At 42.4% G+C, this 18,835-nt stretch overlaps 2 protein-coding genes across 2 annotated transcripts in view; both read left to right on the top strand.

Annotated features, from left to right (window-relative positions):
• Nucleotides 1–1,028: 1,028 nt before the first annotated feature.
• Nucleotides 1,029–12,393, top strand: CHAMP1 (chromosome alignment maintaining phosphoprotein 1). Its single transcript, XM_080659490.1, has 3 exons — nucleotides 1,029–1,322; nucleotides 5,184–5,306; nucleotides 8,869–12,393. Exon 3 carries the CDS (start codon nucleotides 8,923–8,925, stop codon nucleotides 11,386–11,388), a length of 2,466 nt encoding a protein of 821 aa, XP_080515616.1. The 5' UTR covers nucleotides 1,029–1,322; nucleotides 5,184–5,306; nucleotides 8,869–8,922; the 3' UTR covers nucleotides 11,389–12,393.
• Nucleotides 5,231–18,835, top strand: part of LOC308243737 (arylamine N-acetyltransferase 1-like) — a 120,101-nt gene continuing 106,496 nt past the window's right edge. Inside the window, exon 1 of the mRNA XM_080659492.1 lies at nucleotides 5,231–5,306. The gene's annotated coding sequence lies outside the window, so the exon portion shown is untranslated. The remainder of the gene's footprint in view (nucleotides 5,307–18,835) is intronic.

Raw genomic sequence — 18,835 nt, 5'->3', positions numbered from 1 at the left:
GCATTTAAAATTTACAGCATAAAAAGTGCTTTTATTGTATTTTATTATTAAGGCTGAAGATTAATTTTACTGTTTATTGGACATTTGTCTCTTTTGTAAATTAGCTGTTAGTGTCTTTTGGCTGTATTTCTAGTGGGGTGTCCAGCTTTTCTTTTTTATAAAGATTAGAGTTCATTTCAAAGTTGGGCCTTGAAGAATGGGAAGGGTTTGAATGATGTTTAATTATTTGTGGTCCACCTTGCCCCTTCCCAGCAGTGATGAAGTCTAATTAAAATGAATGGATCACTTTGCTACAAGAACAAAAATCTGAAATTTTCGTAAAATGCACCCCAGTTACTATATAAACATTAGAAGTTAGAATATGTCCAGAAATTTAAAACACAATCTTAAATTCCGCGCGAAACGGAGACTAGAATAAAGAACAGTAGAACAGATTGGAGATGCCAGCAACTGAGGTCCAGTGTATGTCTTTTGCTCACACAAGTGCACCTTGCGGGATGTTTGCTCGCACAGGTGAACCTGGCGGCGATGCGATTGCTCACGGGAGAACCAGGAGGAATGCCGTTTGCTCATGCAGGTGCACCTGGAGGCAAGACCGTTAGCTTAACATTGGTGAACTTGCAGAGACCTGCTGGGCGGAAACGCCAGGTGAGGACCAGCTTGTTTTACCCGGGCCTAACGGGTTCCAATCTACCCTCGCCTTCGGCCAGAGAATCTGAAACGCCAAGCCTCCTCCTAGCGCAGGACCTTCTCCGTTGGGCGCACCCAGGCCAGGAGGCCCTCCAGACCCCGCCGACGTGCAAGAACTTCCAGAAGCTGAGCAGGAGACACGTCACTTCCGGGGGCTGGGCGGGCTACTTCACGCACCAACGCACTTGGCTGGGGGTGGGGGGAAGGCGGGGAGGATGCGCCCCCCGATCAGCGATATGATTGGCCGGCACAGAAGGGCGCGCCTTGCCAAACTCTCTTCCCGTCAGCCCCGGTCCTCCGGACTTGCAGCCACGCGCATGCTCGCGCGCCTTGAGCCCGCGCCTGCGCTTCGCCGCCATTCGGGAGGCCGCCGCTCTGCAGGGCCTCGCGGCGCAGCCCGGTACCGCGAGCCCGGCCCCTCGCCGACATCCGCGGTGCAGCGGTGAAGATCGGGGCGAGCAGGCAGGGGCGTCGTCCGGGCTCGCACTCCCCGCCCGCGTCTCAAGGAAACCTAGGGCGTCCACCGAGGAGGGGCCTGCACCCCGTTAGCTCCCGCCCGGCTGGCGGAAAGACCCGCTCCCCAGAGGCCGCGGGAGGAGAGGAGTCTGCGGGACTTGAGGGTGGGGAAGCAGGTAATGTTTTATTTAAAACCCTGCTGGAAGTTCGGTTCTGGCTCTCAAGGCTTGCATTCTTTTCGTTTCAGTCCTGGATGCGATGTTCTCCGCCCCTAGACTGCGTGGGCTTTTGTCATTGTTTTAAAAACAGCTAGGCAATCCTCAGAATGGGAGAAATGTAATCATGTATCAGGTAAGGGATTAGTGTCCAGAAAATGTAAAGAACCTAAACTCAATAACAAAAAGCAAATCCAATTCAAAACTGGGCAAAGGATTGTAGGTATTTCTCCAAAAAAGATATACAAATGGCCAATGAGCACATCAAAGGATGCGCATTTGCCATCGGAGTTATGAAAATAAAAACCAGAATGAATACCATATCACACCCATTAGGATGACTATTCGGAAAAAAAAAATCACAATTGATATGGAGAAATTGGACCACTTGGGCAATTGGCTAGGATATGGAGAAATTGGACCACTTGGGCAATTGCTGGCAAGCATGTAAAATGGTGCAGCCAGAAGCTGTAGCCCACCGTTGGGTAGTGGTTCCTCAAAAATTTAGAGTTATTACATGATCCAGCAATTTCACCCCAAGGTATAAACTCCTAAGAATTGAAAGCAGGGACTCAAATGGATATTGAATATGTGCATAGCAGCCTTACTTTGGCTACATAGTAGCCAAAAGGAGGAAACAACCCAAATGTCTGTCTACACATGAATGGAAGACAAAATGTTTTTCACCCTTAAAAAGGACTAAAATTCTGTTCCATGCTATAGTGTAGATGAGCTAAGTGAAATAAGCCAGACACAAAAGGACAAATGTATGATTCCACTCATAGAGGCAGAAAATAGGATAGAGATTACTAGGGGCTGGTGGGGGTGAGGTGAGGAAGGGAAGTTATTGTTTAATGGGTGCAGAGTTTATGTGGTGATAAAAAATTCTGGAAATGGATAGTGGTGATGGTTTTCCAATATTATGAATGTACTTACTGCCACTAAATTGTGCTTTTAAAACTGGTTAGAATGGTAAATTGTGTTATCTTTTACTACAATTTAAAAAAATGTATAGGAAAAGGCAAAACTACAGAGAGTAAAAAAATCAGTGGTGATTCAGAGCACAGGGAATTGTTATGGCAGTGAAAGTATTCTGTAGGAATCTGTGATGGTGGATAGTTGACACTATACATTTAGGAATTCCATCCTATATAATAAAAGGTTAATATGCAAATCGACCTGAATGATGGGTCGCTATGACACACACTGACCATCAGGGGGCAGACGCTCAATGCAGGAGCTGCCCCCTGGTGGTCAGTGCACTGCCACAGGGGGAGCGCCTCTCAGCCAGAAGCCAGGCTCACAGCTAGTGAGCGCAGCGGCAGTGGCAGGCGGTAAGGAGTGAGGGGTCCCAGACTGCGAGAGGGCACAGGCCAGGCTGGGGGGACCGACCCTCCCCCCCCCCCCACAGTGCACGAATTTCCTGCACCAGGCCTCTAGTAGAACTATAAAACATGTAAAGTGACCCCTAATGTAAACTGTGGACTTGAGTTAATATTGGTATTTGTTTGTCATTTGGAACATGTACCACACTAATACAGGATGTTAATAATAGGAGAAATAATAGGAATTTCAGTACGTAGTCTCAACCCAGCAGCTGAATTCTGGACTCAGTTCTGAAACACCTCTGTGGGAAAGGCAGCATTGCATTACAAATAGATCCAGAATCCGGAAGCCAGGGTCTACTGTTGTTTCCTCTGACCTAATTTGTGTGATCTTTCACAAGTCGTTTCTCTCACTGTACATCAGTTTTCGCAATTATGAAGTGAAGATGTTGAACTCAAATCTTCTGAGGATACTTCCAGTCCTGTCCTGATTATTGGCTTTCTGTTTTGGAGGGCTCCTACCTGACAAAGCAACTTAACCGTCTGTGATTGAGTAGTTCATAAATTTTCATATGTTGAACTGACAATTGTTTTCCTGCTGGCTCCACTTGTTGCTTTTAGGGCAGCTTACATATTCATAATTCTCCCACTTTTGAAGTTAAGTGCCGGTACTACAAATGACATGTTTTCATGCCTGCTTGCTTTCATATGCAAGTTCCCTAGTGTTAGGGACTCTCTTAAAGTGCCCTTCTTGCCCAGAGCTGGAGACAGTGATCCACTGGGATACTCTGTCAAATGCAGAATATGGAATGCAGTTCTCTATAGTGCTATATTCTGCAATTGATATTTGGATTCTAAATGTTTGACAAATTTTATCTTGTTGATTTTGGCTCATTGTATTGGCTTTTCAAGATCTTACGAAATTCCACTGTAATAAGTTGGTCAAGATAAAATAGTTCCTGGATAGATAGCAGAAGTTTGTGATCATCACATGCTGATTATTTGCCTTACCTTGAGCAAATTAATGTCTAAATTGGAGTTTCCTCAAGTATAAATTGAAGTGTTAAAGTACATGGTCCTTGAGGTCTTCTCTTGTCCTAAAATCCAATGGCTCTAAGACTAGATGATAGCTTGGGTCTTTTCTAGTTTTAAAATCCTGTGAATGTAAGATCAGGACTCCAGTCTTGATGACAGAGTGTGTGAGATTGAACAGATACTTTCTGAGCACATACCATATGCCAGGGAAGTGTAAGGGTTACAGAGGTGAATGGGTAGTCCCTGCTCTCCAAGAGCCCACAGCCTGGTATGAGATGACCACTACAGTAGAGATGTGTATACAGCAGGGGGTCCAAAGAAGAATGGAGATGGTGGGGATTTGGCCAATATTTAAGAAACAATCCCTCCTAAAGGATGGAGGAACTTGCCTGATTACTGGGTGGCAAGATGTAGAGTGTAAAGGAGAGGAAATACCTGTGTAAAGGCCCAGAAAGAAGCTTGAATTGTCAGGGAATTACAGGTGAGTCATATTTGAAGAAGGCAGTGTAGTCATGGGCCAGATTGTGGAAAGCGTTATGTACTACTAGAGGCCCGGTGCATGAAATTCATGCATTGGAGGGGTGTCCCTCAGCCCAGCTTGCACCCTCTCCAATCTGGAACCCCTCAGGGGATGTCTGACTGCCAGTCATCCCCCTCACAATCTGGGACTGCTGGCTCCTAACAACTCGCATGCCTGCCTGCCTGGTCGCCCCTAACCGCTTCTGCCTGCCAGCCTGGTCGCCCCCTAACCGCTCCCCTGCTAGCCTGATTGACGCCTAACTGCTCCCCTGCCGGCATGATTGACACCTAACTGCTCCCCTGCCAGCCCGATTGCACCCAACTGCCCTCTCCTGCCAGCCATCTTGTGACAATGTTGGGGCGGCCATCTTGTGGAGGCCATCTTGTGACGACGTGGGGGCAGTTATCTTGTGACGACGTGGGGGTGGCCATCTTGCGATAATGTGGGGGCAGCCATCTTGTGATGCAAGGGCGTGAGGGTCAATTTGCATATTACCTCTTTATTATATAGTATGTTCAAATTTTGTGCCATAGGTGTTAGAATTACCTTGAGAAATTGTGAGCAGGCAAGTCACATTAGGTTTTTATGTTTGGAAGATGACTGGTAGCCGTATGATGAATGGATTGGAAAGAAGTAAGACTAGTGGCAGGCAGGGAGATAAGGGAGAATTAAAGTAGTTGACAAGGTGTAGGGAATAGAGGGAAGGATAGAGAAGGGCTTGGTTATATACATGGTGGATTATTAAAGTGGAATTAGACAGGGATGGTGTCGTGGATAGTAATTGGTATAATTTAATTAAAATAAGTATCCAGGCTGATTGGATTGGACTCTTCACCTTTGGGGGGTGCACAATGGTGAGAGAAATAGGCAGAATTCTATTATAGGGGGCACAAGATTTCATAGAGATGGGATTTTGATTGCCCTTTATTTTTTTGTTTTCAGGTTCAACTTCTCGTCTTTGTCCTTCTTCATGTACTCCAGGCTGTTTTCTGTGGTTTAGTAAAAAAAGCCATGTAAATTGCTGCCCTTTGAAGACTTTTTTAAAGACTTCTAGTAAGACAGCTGGTAAGTCTACTAGGGAGAAGCATATTGGTCTTTATTTCTTCCTCACTCTAAAAGTACTTGTCTTGGATTTATAGTGTTATTCTACCAGTATTTCTTTGCCTTTTTTTTTTTTTTTTTTAACATTTCTTGCTTTTTAATGTTTAGGAGAATGTTTTAAGATGAGAATATGTTTGAAAGGTGCTTGGAGTTCTTAAGGAAAACCTCTATAAAAGCGTACACAGTCATATATATAAAATGATGTATGAACATGTGCTAACTTTGGGGTTTGAGAGGTAAATTCTGTAACATTTAAAAAATTTGTTTTACATAGACTTTTTAATTTTAATTTTTTAAAAATGCTTTACTGTTGAAAGTTTTACATATGTCTCCTTTTTCCCCCATTGACCTCTTCCCATCTGCTCCCATCCTCCTATTGTTTGTGTCCATTGGTCATGCTCATATGCATGGATACAAGTCTTTTGGTTGATCTCCTACTCCCACCCCCACCCTCCCCTGCCTTCTCTCTGAGGTTTGACAGTCTGGTCTGTTTGATGCTTCTAAGACTCTGGATCTGTTTTTGTTCATTGTTGAAAGTATTACATATGTCCCCTTTTTTCCCCCCATTAACCCCCCTCCCCTCCCCCCCACTCCCGCTTCGGCCATCCCCCGGGCCTTCAGCACCCTATTGTCTGTGTCCATGGGTTATGCATATATGCATACAAGGTCTTTGGTTGATTACCTCCCACCCCCCCTTCCTCCCTTCTTTTTTTAAGAATTTGATAATGAGGCTTAAATAGTAGCCAGGTGTGAGTAATAGAAACCTTGAGATTGGCCAGAAGAGTTTTGGTAGCAAGAGAAAGAGGGAGGGCCATTTGGGAAAGATAGGGAATGAATGCTTTGGAAGTCTGAGGAGCCATCAGGGTTTAATACAAACTGAAAGGGAATGGGAATGGATGATGCCTTTACTGAGTGGCCATATGTGAAGGGTGGGAGAGCTGGTGAATGGACAGATTTGGCAGACAGCAATTGAGTACAAAAGTAGTCCAAGAAGTTGAGGTGGCTGGAGGATGTTTGAGGCAAGAGCAGCTGGAATTAGGCTAAATGGTATTCATTAAAAACAGGGACTAAATTGCAGGAGCAGCTATAAAATGTAGGGTTAGTATAAACTTTCCAAAAAGGCAAGAAAGGGAGAAATAGATCAATGGGAAGTAGAAATAAGGAGAAGAGGTTGTAGAACTTTGCCTACTGAAAGGGATCACAAGACTGGGATAGCAATCGGGAAAGAGTATGTGCCAAAAAGGAGACCAACTCTCTACTGTTGTACTGTGTTAGAGACGTCCATTTATGAGATGGGGTTTTGTTTTATTTTGTTTTTCATTTGAGAAGTTTGCCAGAAGCATTTAAAAAAATTTTCCTGACTATAAAACAGTGTGCTCAGACATTTCTATGGAAATAGAGGAAAATAGCTTTGCCCTTAAAGTTTATAATCTAAGCCTTGTATTATACACTTACTGGGCTTTTTGATGATTAATAGATTATATGAGTTACTATTGGTAAAAGTTGATGGGCAGCATATAGGAAAGGAAGAAAATTGTTTTGTTAATGGGACTATACATTATGCAGAGAGAGGAGAGATGCAGCTAAGTAAGTGCTGCTTTGAGATGAGAAAAGAAAAGTACTTTCTCCATACTGTATATGAATTACTTCTTGAGAAGTTAGGAAAAGTTCTTATAGTTAACAGTTTGATTTCTTTTATATACAAGGACAATTTATAAATAATTAAGAAAAATGGACAAAGCATATCCTAGAAAAGAAATATACATGAATAATAAGCAAGGAAAAAGGTCCATTTCTCATTTTTAAAAAAGCACATTAAAACAGTAGTGAGATACTAGTTTTCACCTAAGAAATAGTAAAGATTAGAAATTTAAAGATACTCAGTGTTGATGAATAATTTGGGGAATTGTCCCTCATATGTACACTATTAATTGGTATGCAATAGTGCTGTGGCTTTTTGAGAGTTTGGTACAATGTGTAAATTTTAATGTAACTAGCCTTTGAACATGGTAATCCATTTCTAGGAATTCTCCCTTCAGAAGTACCCTTACATTCAAAGATATGTACAAAGAAATTCAGTGCTTATCTCTGTATGTAAAAATGTCCTAGAAAATGCCCTCTAATTCAGCAGAGCTCCTGAAACCTCTACCTGCCAGAAACTTGGCCCGATTTTGTTTCTAGAATCAAAAAAACCTTCTCTTTTTGCTTTGGAACTTCAGAAACCTGGCCCTGTGATTTCTCTTGAGCCAGAGAGACACCTTCTCTTCCTTAAATGAAAGCAGATTGCAGAACAATATGTTTAATATCCCGTTTGGATAGAATGTGTTTATGCATTTGTGTATACATAGACCATTTCTTCAATGACACATAGGTACAGGGCTACCCCTGGGGAGTGATGCTGTGTGAGTATCCTATACTATAGGAATGAGTATGTTTTTAACTGAGCTTTTGTTACTTTTATCACCTAAAAAGACGCACTTAAAATTTTAAAAAGTTCTATTTTCTGGCAAGCAAGTTCCTGCCTCCAGGCTGTCCTCAGTCTAAATTGCCCTTTGCTTGGTAAGGGCAGCATCTTTGCTTAAGTAATAATTTTAAGCCTAGGATGGCATGTTATTCAAAATCTCTGCTTGAATGTCTCCTTGACAGCTTTCTCTATGTTGCCCTCTACACTCTTACGTACCTACCAATGTAAGCATCATATTGCAAGACACCCCTTTAACCCTGAGTGCTTAGAAAAGCATGGGACACAAAATAATTTATTTATTAAATAAATGAATCAAATACTTTATATTAAGATGGATAAAATATAAAATATGTTGATTTTTTTTTATTTTTTTTTTTAAAGATCTATGAGCTCTGGCCTGGTAGCTCAGTTGATTAGAGCATCATCTTGATACAACAGGTTTTGAGTTTGATCTCTGTTCTGGGCACATACAAAAATAAACCAATAGATGCATAAATAAGTGGATCAAAAAATAGATGTTTCTTTCTCTCTCAAAAAAATCAATACATAAATTTTTAAAAAATTTATGGAGTTTTCATAGTTAACAATTTAACAAGTGATTTCTGAAATAGATTTAAAGTTTCTTGCTCAGCCTTAAATAGCCTAACTTGAATTTTGATATTTCCTTAGCTTTGTGCACAGACAGCTTTTGATATTTGGGGTTTTAGACTCAAGGTGTAAAGCACATGTAGTAGATAATTCTGGGTCACTAATAGTTTCATAACCTGGTTAAGTCACTAATCTGAACCTCAGGTTTTTCATCTCTAAATGAACAAAATAATACTTGAGTCAGGTTATTAAGAAGATTAAATAGGATGATGTATGTAAACCTAGCAGAGTTCCTGGAACTCAGTTAAAAATAAGTTACATTTTTTTCTTTAAAATCTTTTATAGATATATTATTGAATAAATGCATAAGTGCGCAATCCTATGCTTAAAATTATGCAGTTTTAGAATGGGCTAAAATAGCAGTTCATTCAAGATTATGTTCCCTGAAAATAATTTATTTCTACTTTATTTCAGCATTATTGAAAGTTTTTAAAGAGTATAGCTGTGTGTGTTGTAACAGAAAGAAAAATGGAAGTATTTCAGGAACTTCGTAAACCATCAGTACGTTTGGAGTGTGACCACTGTAATTTCAGAGGCACGGATTATGAAAATGTACAAATCCACATGGGCACCATCCATCCAGAATTTTGTGATGAAATGGATGCTGGTGGGTTAGGTAAAATGATATTTTACCAGAAAAGTGCAAAGCTATTTCATTGCCATAAATGCTTCTTTACCAGCAAGATGTACTCTAATGTATACTATCATATCACATCCAAACATGCAGCCCCAGAGAAATGGAATGAGAAACCAAAAAATCAGTTAAACAAAGAAACAGATTCTGTGAAAAGCCCTCCTCCTTCTGAACACCAGAAAATGCCCCCTAATTCAGAACTCCAGAAATCTGTACCTGCCCTTTCCATAGAAACAGAGAAACTTGGCCTGGTTTTGTCTCCAGAATCACCCAAACCTACTCCTCTTACTTCCTTGGAGCTTCAGAAGCCTGGCCCTGTTTCTCCTGAGCCACAGACACCTTCTCTTCCTTCTCCTGAGCCACCAAAAACTACCCCTGTTTCTTCTCCTGAACTTCCAAAACCAATCCCTATTGTTTCTGAATCTCAGAAACCAGTCCCAGTTCCTTCTCCAGAACCACAGAAACTTGCTCCTGTATCTCCTGAGCCAATAAAGGCTACTCTTATTAATCCCAAACATCAGAAACACTCCCATTTCCCAGAAACATTGAGGCCGCCTTCAGCCTCCTCTCCAGAGTCACCAGTTCTTGCTGCTTCTCCTGAACCTTGGGGGCCGTCCCCAACTGCATCTCCAGAGTCTCGGAAGCCAGCCCGGACAGTCTCCCCTGAGCCAAGGAAGCCATCTCCATCAGAGTCTCCTGAACCTTGGAAGCCATTCCCTGCTGTCTCTCCAGAGCCTAGGAGACCAGCCCCCGCTGTGTCACCAGGTTCTTGGAAGCCAGGGCCACCTGGGTCCCCCAGGTCTTGGAAATCCAGTCCTTCAGCATCAGGACCCTGGAAGCCAGCTAAACCTGCTCCATCTGTGTCTCCTGGACCTTGGAAACCAATTCCTTCTATATCACCTGGACCTTGGAAACCAGCTCCATCTATGTCCCCTGCGTCCTGGAAGTCTTCGTCAGTCTCACCTGGTTCCTGGAAATCTCCCCCCGCATCTCCTGAGTCGTGGAAGTCTGGCCCACCAGAACTGCGAAAGACAGCTCCCACCTTGTCACCTGAACATTGGAAGACAGTTCCCCCGGTGTCTCCTGAACTCCGTAAAGCAGGACCCCCCTTGTCTCCTGAGCTTCGCAAACCAGGCCCACCATTGTCCCCCGACATTCGTAGTCCAGCAGGATCTCCAGAGCTCAGAAAACCCTCAGGATCGCCAGAGTTTTGGAAGCTTTCTCCTGATCAGCGGAAGACTCCTCCTGCTTCACTTGATTTTCCTGAGTTCCAGAAAAGTTCCCGTGGTGGTTCCCCTGATCTCTGGAAGTCTTCCTTTTTTATTGAACCTCAGAAACCTGTCTTCCCTGAGACCAGGAAACCTTCTGGGCCATCTGAGTCCCCTAAAGCAGCCTCCGATATTTGGAAGCCCATTCTCTCTATTGATACTGAGCCTAGAAAACTCTCTCTGTTTTCTGAGCCTACCAAAACAGCTCCTCCTGCTTCTCCTGAACCACGAAAACGCGCGCTTTTTCCAGAGCCCCGGAAACATACCCTTTTCACTGAACTTTCCAAATCTGCTATATTCCCAGAATCTCAAAAGACAGTTGAATTGGGAGACGAACTACAGACAGATGCCATAGATGATCAAAAGTCTGATATGTTGGTTCAGGAAGAACTACTAGCTACACCTAAGAAACTCTTAGAAGACACTTTATTTCCTGCCTCAAAGAAGCTCAAGAAAGATAACCAAGAGAACTCTGATGCTGAGCTTAGTAGTAGTGAGTATATAAAAACAGATTTGGAAGCAATAGATAGTAAGGGCCAAGAATCAAGCAGTGATCAAGAGCAGGTTGATGTGGAATCTATTGATTTTAGTAAGGAGAACAAAATGGACATAACTAGTCCAGAGCAGTCCAAAAATGTACTACAGTTTACTGAAGAAAAGGAGGCTTTTATCTCTGAAGAAGAGATTGCTAAATATATGAAGCGTGGAAAAGGAAAGTATTATTGCAAAATTTGTTGTTGTCGTGCTATGAAAAAAGGTGCTGTTTTGCATCATTTGGTTAATAAGCATAATGTCCATAGCCCTTACAAATGCACAATTTGTGGAAAGGCTTTTCTTTTGGAATCTCTCCTTAAAAATCATGTAGCAGCCCATGGGCAAAGTTTACTTAAATGTCCACGATGTAATTTTGAATCAAATTTCCCAAGAGGCTTTAAGAAACATTTAACTCATTGTCAAAGTCGGCACAATGAAGAGGCAAACAAAAAGCTAATGGAAGCTCTTGAACCACCACTAGAAGAGCAGCAGATTTGATTTTTGAAAACAGTGGCTACATGCTCTACAAAATTGTTGGTTGAAACCATTTGTTGAAAGTACAGTTGAATAGCCTAGTTGGGTCAGTAGATGTTGCTATGTATGGTGTATAGTGTTTGTCTCAGTAGTGTTCACAGAATAGACATTTGTTATCTTTTTCATGGTCTCTGTTTATGTTGCTATCAATTCAGACTGTATATTCTAGATAGATAACATATCTAATCTCTTTTAAGTATATTTGAATAATATGAAGATGTAGGCATTTAACAAGCAAGAGCCAGTTGTACTCAAAATAATCTAGTTAAAAAGTGTATCTTTTTTGTGGAACTCATTTCATACCATGGAAATTACTAGTTGGAATGTTTAAGAATTAGGCAAGACATTTTTGAGGGATTTTGTTCTTTTTCCTTAAAAGTATTTTCAGATCATAAAAGTTATTTTGAAGTTTCTATTTGATCATTTTTATAAATCTTGAACAGAGAGTTTCTAGATGTTTATTAACTTTTATGTCTTGGAAAATTGGAGTCTCAGGGTTGCTGATTTTCTGCTAAAAGGGAGAAAATTGAGTAAGTATAAAAAACTATTTGCAGCCTTCTCCTACAGGAAACTGAGAAAGGTGAGTATAATTTTAGGTCTTGTCCTTAGTTGTTTGCGTTGGAGTCTTCCATTCTGTATCTTATCCCGAGATCTGGCCCTTCACTTCCCTGTGAGCTCACACCAATAGATGATCCTTAATTGCCAAATGTGTTAGAGATGTACCTCCTACTCCTGGGCCTTATGTGCCACCTGTTGGAGCTTCACATCAGGGTAATGAGTAGGAATTGAAAGTCTTCCAGATACACCATAGAAAATTTTATAAAGACATATCTGTTTGAGAATGTATCCATTTTTGTTTTTAAAGTTGTTACTGTAAATACCTTGAGCCTGTTCATGGATTATTCTATTCTAAAATATTTTGTTCAAATGTGTATCAACCGAATTAAAAACAAAGGCTTTCATGTCACCAACATCTTCACGTGTGTGTTTTCTTTTTCATTGTATGATGTCCAATTTCTGTTATTCTTTCCTATTTCCACTTGTTTTCAGCATACAAATTTTTTCATATCTGGAGCAGCATTTTCTCAGCTCTGTTTTCTCAAAGTTCTGTGGTCAGGTAAGTTAAGGAATCACTATACTAGGTGTTCCTTGTGGAGAATCTCATCAGTGCACATAATTTATTAAAGGTTGTTTTAATTTCAGTGATTATCTTGGCTGCTTCATTTAAACAATGTGAAACATTTCATGCTGTTAGGATTCTGATATATAGCCAGATTGAAATATTGGCTTTAATTGAGCTGTTTCTGGACATTTTTTAACAGTGTTTTTTGTTTAATGGCATACAAATTAACATGCCAATTGGGAAGACAGTGTTAAATTTTACTGGGAAGGTCTTCGAAGCTTCAGATTTACCACTTTGGTGAGCACAGTTAGGCAGGGAAAGCACTGAGTAGTTGTCAATTTATACTGGGCACCACAAGAACAAGTTTCCAGTTCTGACGTTTCCTTCTAGGCATGATGCAAACAAGTAGTACAGGTAAAATATCTTTCATAGACAGTTGTCTTTTTCATTATACTGATTTGATTAAAATTATGAATGGAAAAACAAAGGGTCTTCAGTACCCAGAAACCCTTTTGAAGCCTGCAGTCTCAAACCAACCGTATTATGTGCATAGATTCTTTATGCCTTAAGATTTCACACTTTTTGGTGCAAACTTCTCACAGAATTCTTTGCTCAAGGTGGTGCCAACTAGATCCCATGACTTGCCATCTGATGTGGCTTTTTCATAATATCATCATAGGATAGAGGATATTATACTAGGGTAAGTGGTGGTGACATGCATAGTTTTGGCCTTGAGGCCTTACCCCTATTTGTTTAAACCACCATGTTTTTGGCTCATCTTAACTGTTGACTTCCTCTTCTTTTTGCCTCAACGGTTAGGGTGAGCTGTGCCATTACTTTAAGACCTAATAATTTATTTTTTAACATTGATAATTTTGCCTCCTATTCAAGAGCATACCTCTCCAATCAATATGATGCTTTCTTTACATTTTTATTTTCTTATTTTTCTATGTAATTATTATTTTTAATGAATTCTCAAACCATCGATTTTACTTAATATGCAGGGGAATAAAAATTATTACATCATCTTAACTCTGGCTGGTATGGCTCAGTTGGTTGGGCATCACCCTGTGCACCAAAAGGTTGCAGGTTTGATTCCTGATCAGGTCACATGCCTCGGTGTGGGCGAAATCCCCAGTAGGGGTGTGCAGGAGACAGCTGATAGATGTTTCGCTTTCACATCAACGTTCCTATCCCTCACCATTCCTCTCTCTCAAAATCAATAAAAAACTTTAAAAAAATTTTACTCAACATTCATGGTCTTGATGCCATTACATTTTAGGTGACCAATTTTCATTAATTTGCATGAATTGTGATGTATCTAATCACAAATCAGAATTCTGACCTATAAGCATCACAAATCTGATCTGTAAGCATCACAAATGAAAAGGGGCAGGGGTGGGGGGATTTTTTAAGTTGAATTACAACCCTAGAGCTAAACCCTGAAGTTGTTCCTCTTTCTCAACCTACCTGTTTCTCTTCACATAGTGTATTAGTTTCCTATTACTGTAACAAATTACATTAAAGTTAGTGGTTTAAAACAGCACAGATTTGTTCTCTGACAGTTCTATACTTCACTGAGCTAAAATCCAGGTGTCAGCAGAGCTGCATCATTTCCTGGAGGCTTTAAAAGAGAATCCATTCCCTTCCCTTTTCCTGCTTCTAGACTAGAACCTACCTGCACTCTTGACTCGTGGTTCCCTTCCTGCATCTTTGAGCTGGTGCATAGTGTCTCTTTGACCATGCTCTATTGTCACATCTCTTTTCCTCTTCCTTTTAAGGACTCTTGTGATTACATTGGGCCACTCAGGTAATCTAGGATGATCTCCTTATTTTAAAATCAACTGATTAGCAATCTTAAATTTCCCCTGCAATAAACTACCATATTCACAGGGTCTGGCAGTTAGGACTTGGACATCTTTGAGGACCATTCTGCCTACCACACCTGGGCTTGAAAATTGGGGGTTTTAACAAGCAAAATAGAGACACGTTCAGAGAACAGATAGGCAGCAGGGAGTGGGGTGGGGGGTTGAGGGAAAACACTCATGGACAACAGTGTGATGATTGTGGAGGGGGATATGTGGAGGTGATAGAAGGGGGGGAAAGTGGTAGAAAAAAGTAAAATTTAAACTGAAGAAAACAATTTTTTTTTCTCTGTTTGGCATAAATAAGCCTGGTTTGGTTTCTTTGGCAATGTATCTGTTGCTAGCCCCTCACTGGTCTGTGCCCTCATTGTGCACACAGATTGGTGCAGTAGAGACTGCTCATAGTGTGGGGCTTGCCAACCCACCCTTTAAATTAAGGTCTCTACAACACTGATTTTATGGTGCATTCTCAATACAAAATGACCCCTTAAGGTCCAGTTACTTAAAGATATTTAAGTAACAGTTCCACCCTACCTTGCTCATTTCCTTTTCTTCCCCTACCGATAATGCTTACTCTTTTTCCTACTAAAGTCCTACCCTCACTAAGCCTGGCACAGTTCTCTCCACCTGCCAAGGCTATTCTTGCCAAACTGCTTTTCATGTTATTGGGGGGAGGAGGGGAGATCCTATAGGACTGAATTGAGCCTCATTTAGTTTTAATTCAGTGTAAGAATTTTTACTTTTTTCCTTACAAATTCCCCAGACTGGACACTACATTTCAATCCTAAAACTGAAAATACTGTTGGAATAAAATGATGTTTCAACACCTTTGATTGTGATCAATTAGTAGCTTAGTTGGTTTGAGCATAATGTCAGTTCACTTTTTGCTTCTAACACCATCCAATCCCTTGCAAATGCCATAGGCCACAGGGAGGATTAGTGAAATAGATGGAAAGACTACTAAATTCTTACTTGATTTATATAAATGCAAGAGTTTTAGGTCAAGTGAACAAAATGTAACTTGAATCATGAAAGAGTCATAGCCCCTCAGTTTCCAGACTTGAGCCAGTTTACAGACCCAGAGCCACTTGAATAAAAGGGAAGTCAAGTCCCCTTGAGCCAGGACCCCAGTACATTGCCAAAAATCTATACTGTTAACCCTTTTCCCTGCCTTTAGGGAACTATGTCCATTTACCTGAGTGTGCTCTGGAGAAAAAGAAATCAGACCCTTTAGGAATGCCTGGATACTGGCTCTGAACTGACACATTCCAGGAGACCCCAAGCATCACTGTGGCCCTCCAATCAGTGTGGTCTTATGGAGGTCAGGTAATTGATGGAGTTTCAGCTAAGGTCCATATCACAGTGGGGTCAGTGGGCCCCCAAACTATTCTGTGATTATTTCTCCAGTTCTTAAGGCATAATTAGAGTAGACATAGGAACTGGCAATATCCCCACATTGGTTCCCTGACTTTTGGCTCAGTTGGAAGCCAATAGAATTGGTTCTATGTTGGAAAATCCTATCTAATAAAAGAGTAATATGCAAATTAACCACCTCCCTGCTATACCCACAAGCCACGCTCACCAGCCAATCAGGAGTGAGTATGCAAATTAACCTAACCAAGATGGCTGCGGGCACGGAGCGAGCAGGAGGCTTGGGTTTCCCCAGCAATTGAGGAAGCCAAGCTTTCCGCACACCCTGGCTGGCCCAGGCCTCCACTTAAGGCCACAAAGTTTCAATTATAGAAGATAAATAAATCCCAACAAAAATGGCAGCCACGGAGCTGGAGAGAGCAGGAGGCTTGAGTTGCCCCCAGCGGTGGAGGAAGCCAAGCTCCCACAGCCCTGGCCTGCCTTGGTCTCCACTCAAGGCTACAAAGTTTCAATTATAGGAGATAAATAAATCACAACAGAAATGGCTGGGGCCATGGAGCAAGCAGGAGGCTTGGCTCTGCTCAGGGCTACAAAGTTTCAATTATTGAAGATAAATAAATCCCAGATACCAGGGCCTCCGCTTGGGTCGCCAGGGGGTGTGGCCAGCCTGCAAACCACCACAGGCCCCTCGCCCAGGCTGCCCCACACCCCAAGGGAACCCCCACCCTGATCCAGGATACCCTTCAGGGCAAACCAGCTGGCCCCCACCCATGCACCAGGCCTCTATCCTATCTAATAAAAGAGTAAAATGCAAACTGACCATCACTCCAACACACAAGACGGCTGCCCCCATGTGGACACAAGATGGCCAGCAGGGAAGGGCAGTTGGGAGGGACCAGGTCTGCAAGGGAGGGCAGTTGTGGGTGATCAGGCCAGCAGAGGAGGGAAGTTGGGGGTGACTGGGCCTGCAGGGAAGGGCAGTTGGGGGAGATCCAAGCCTGCAGGGGAGAGCAGTTGTAGGGAACCAGGCCTGCAGGGGAGGGCAGTTAGAGGCAAACAGGCTGGCAGGGGAGCAGTTAGGCATCAATCAGGCTGGCAGGGGAGTGTTTAGGGGGTGATCAGGCTGGCAGGCAGAAGCGGTTAGGGGCAATCAGGAAGGCAGGCAGGCGAGCAGTTGGGAGCCAGCAGTCCTGGATTCTGAGAGGGATGTCTGACTGCCTGTTTACGCCCGACCCCAGTAGGATCGAGCCTAAACGGGCAGTCGGACATCCCTTGAGGGGTCCCAGATTGGAGAGGGTGAGGGCTGGGCTGAGGGACACACCCCCTGTGCACGAATTTCGTGCACTGGGCCTCTAGTAGTAAATAGAAAACAATCACGAGGTGAAAATTCTGGGAAGATGTTGGGAGGAGTAAACACTAAGAATCTGTCTCCCTACCTAGACAATAATTTCTTTGGCAGGATCTGCTATAACTGTTTTTGGAACTCTCGAGTCTGTTGAAGGCTTGCAACTTCCAAGAGATTGCAAGTACCTCAACACAGTACCTCGACCCCCAGCCATGTGAGTATCTTGCACACAACTTGTGGAAGCTAGGATCGGTAAAAATGATCCTGTCTTCCAAATACTGGGAATCTGTGCTCTGATTGCTACTTACTGCTTTTGATCAGAGTTGCAAAGAGGTGGGCAACCATCCTTATTGCACCCACTTGCCCTCCCCAGGTGAAGTGACTTTCAGGACAATTAATGATCAATGGAAATTATCAAGCTAAGGAACAGAATGAAAAAGTATTGAAAATAAGTGAGCAGAGCCTAAGAAGCCTGTGGGACAGCATAAAGCAGACCAAAATATGCATTGTGGGAATCTCAGAAAGAGAAGAGAAAAAGGGACAGAGAGAATATTTGAAGAAATAATGGCTGAAAACTTTCCAAATTTGATGAAAACCATAAATATAAACATCCAAAAAGTTAAGTGAACAACTAAGATTTTTATTACCAGTGGGAAACTCTGCTGCCCACATTTCACTTATGGAGCTTCCTGTTACTTGTGAAGCTGTGTTCCTTTGGTGGAAGAGAAGCACAGAGGTGGGAACTGGCCTGCCCAGCTCTCCCAGCTTGTTAGGAAGATGACAGCCTCCACTCTTACCCAGTCTCTTCCACACCAAACAATAAGCAGTAGAATTCACACTAGACAGAATTCAAAGCAAGCAGAAAGTATCATGACACTACATATCTATTTAAATGATGAGTTACAAATTCTTGCTTTTAAGGAGTCTAAACTTCCATATACTATTGTTTTAAGTAGTAAGGGGGAGTAAGGATGGCATTTAAGGCTTGTGGGTAAGTGAACAGATGACAGAAAGAACCAGTGATTTGAAACAAGACTTGAGTTAAGGCCTCATTCACTTACAGATCAGTTGGTCTTTGGCACATTAAATGGTTTGTCTCTAACACACCTGAGATGATAGTACCTGCTTCATAAATTGAATTTGAGGACATAATAGGAATAAGATTAGAGATGGAAAATAGTTTCTCCTGAGCTACAAACACCTCTTCCTTCTTCTGAGCCACCAAAAACTACCCCTGTTTCTTCTCCTGAACTTCCAAAACCAATCCCTATTGTTTTTGAATCTCAGAAACCAGTCCCAGTTCCTTCTCCAGAACCACTGAAACTTGCTCCTGTATCTCCTGAGCCAATAAAGGCTACTCTTATTAATCCCAAACATCAGAAACACTCCCATTTCCCAGAAACATTGGGGCTGCCTTCAGCCTCCTCTCCAGAGTCACCAGTTCTTGCTGCTTTTCCTGAACCTTGGGGGCCGTCCCCAACTGCATCTCCAGAGTCTCGGAAGCCATCCCGGACAGTCTCCCCTGAGTCAAGAAAGCCATTCCCTGCTGTCTCTCCAGAGCCTAGGAGACCAGCCCCCGCTGTGTCACCAGGTTCTTGGAAGCCAGGGCCACCTGGGTCCCCCAGGTCTTGGAAATCCAGTCTTCCAACTAAGATGAACTCCAAGTAAAATGAATTCAGAGACCCACACTGAGACTTTTAAGTCAAA

Source organism: Plecotus auritus (genome assembly GCF_963455305.1).
Source record: "Plecotus auritus genome assembly, chromosome: 3".
NCBI classification, from domain to species: domain Eukaryota; kingdom Metazoa; phylum Chordata; class Mammalia; order Chiroptera; family Vespertilionidae; genus Plecotus; species Plecotus auritus.
Note: the sequence above shows the minus strand (reverse complement) of the source record. Positions and strands in the feature narration are given on the sequence as shown.

What these genes read in the sequence shown, in the direction of transcription:
- CHAMP1 (XM_080659490.1), top strand. Translation starts at nt 8,923, where the DNA reads ATGGAAGTATTTCAGGAACTTCGTAAACCATCAGTACGTTTGGAGTGT.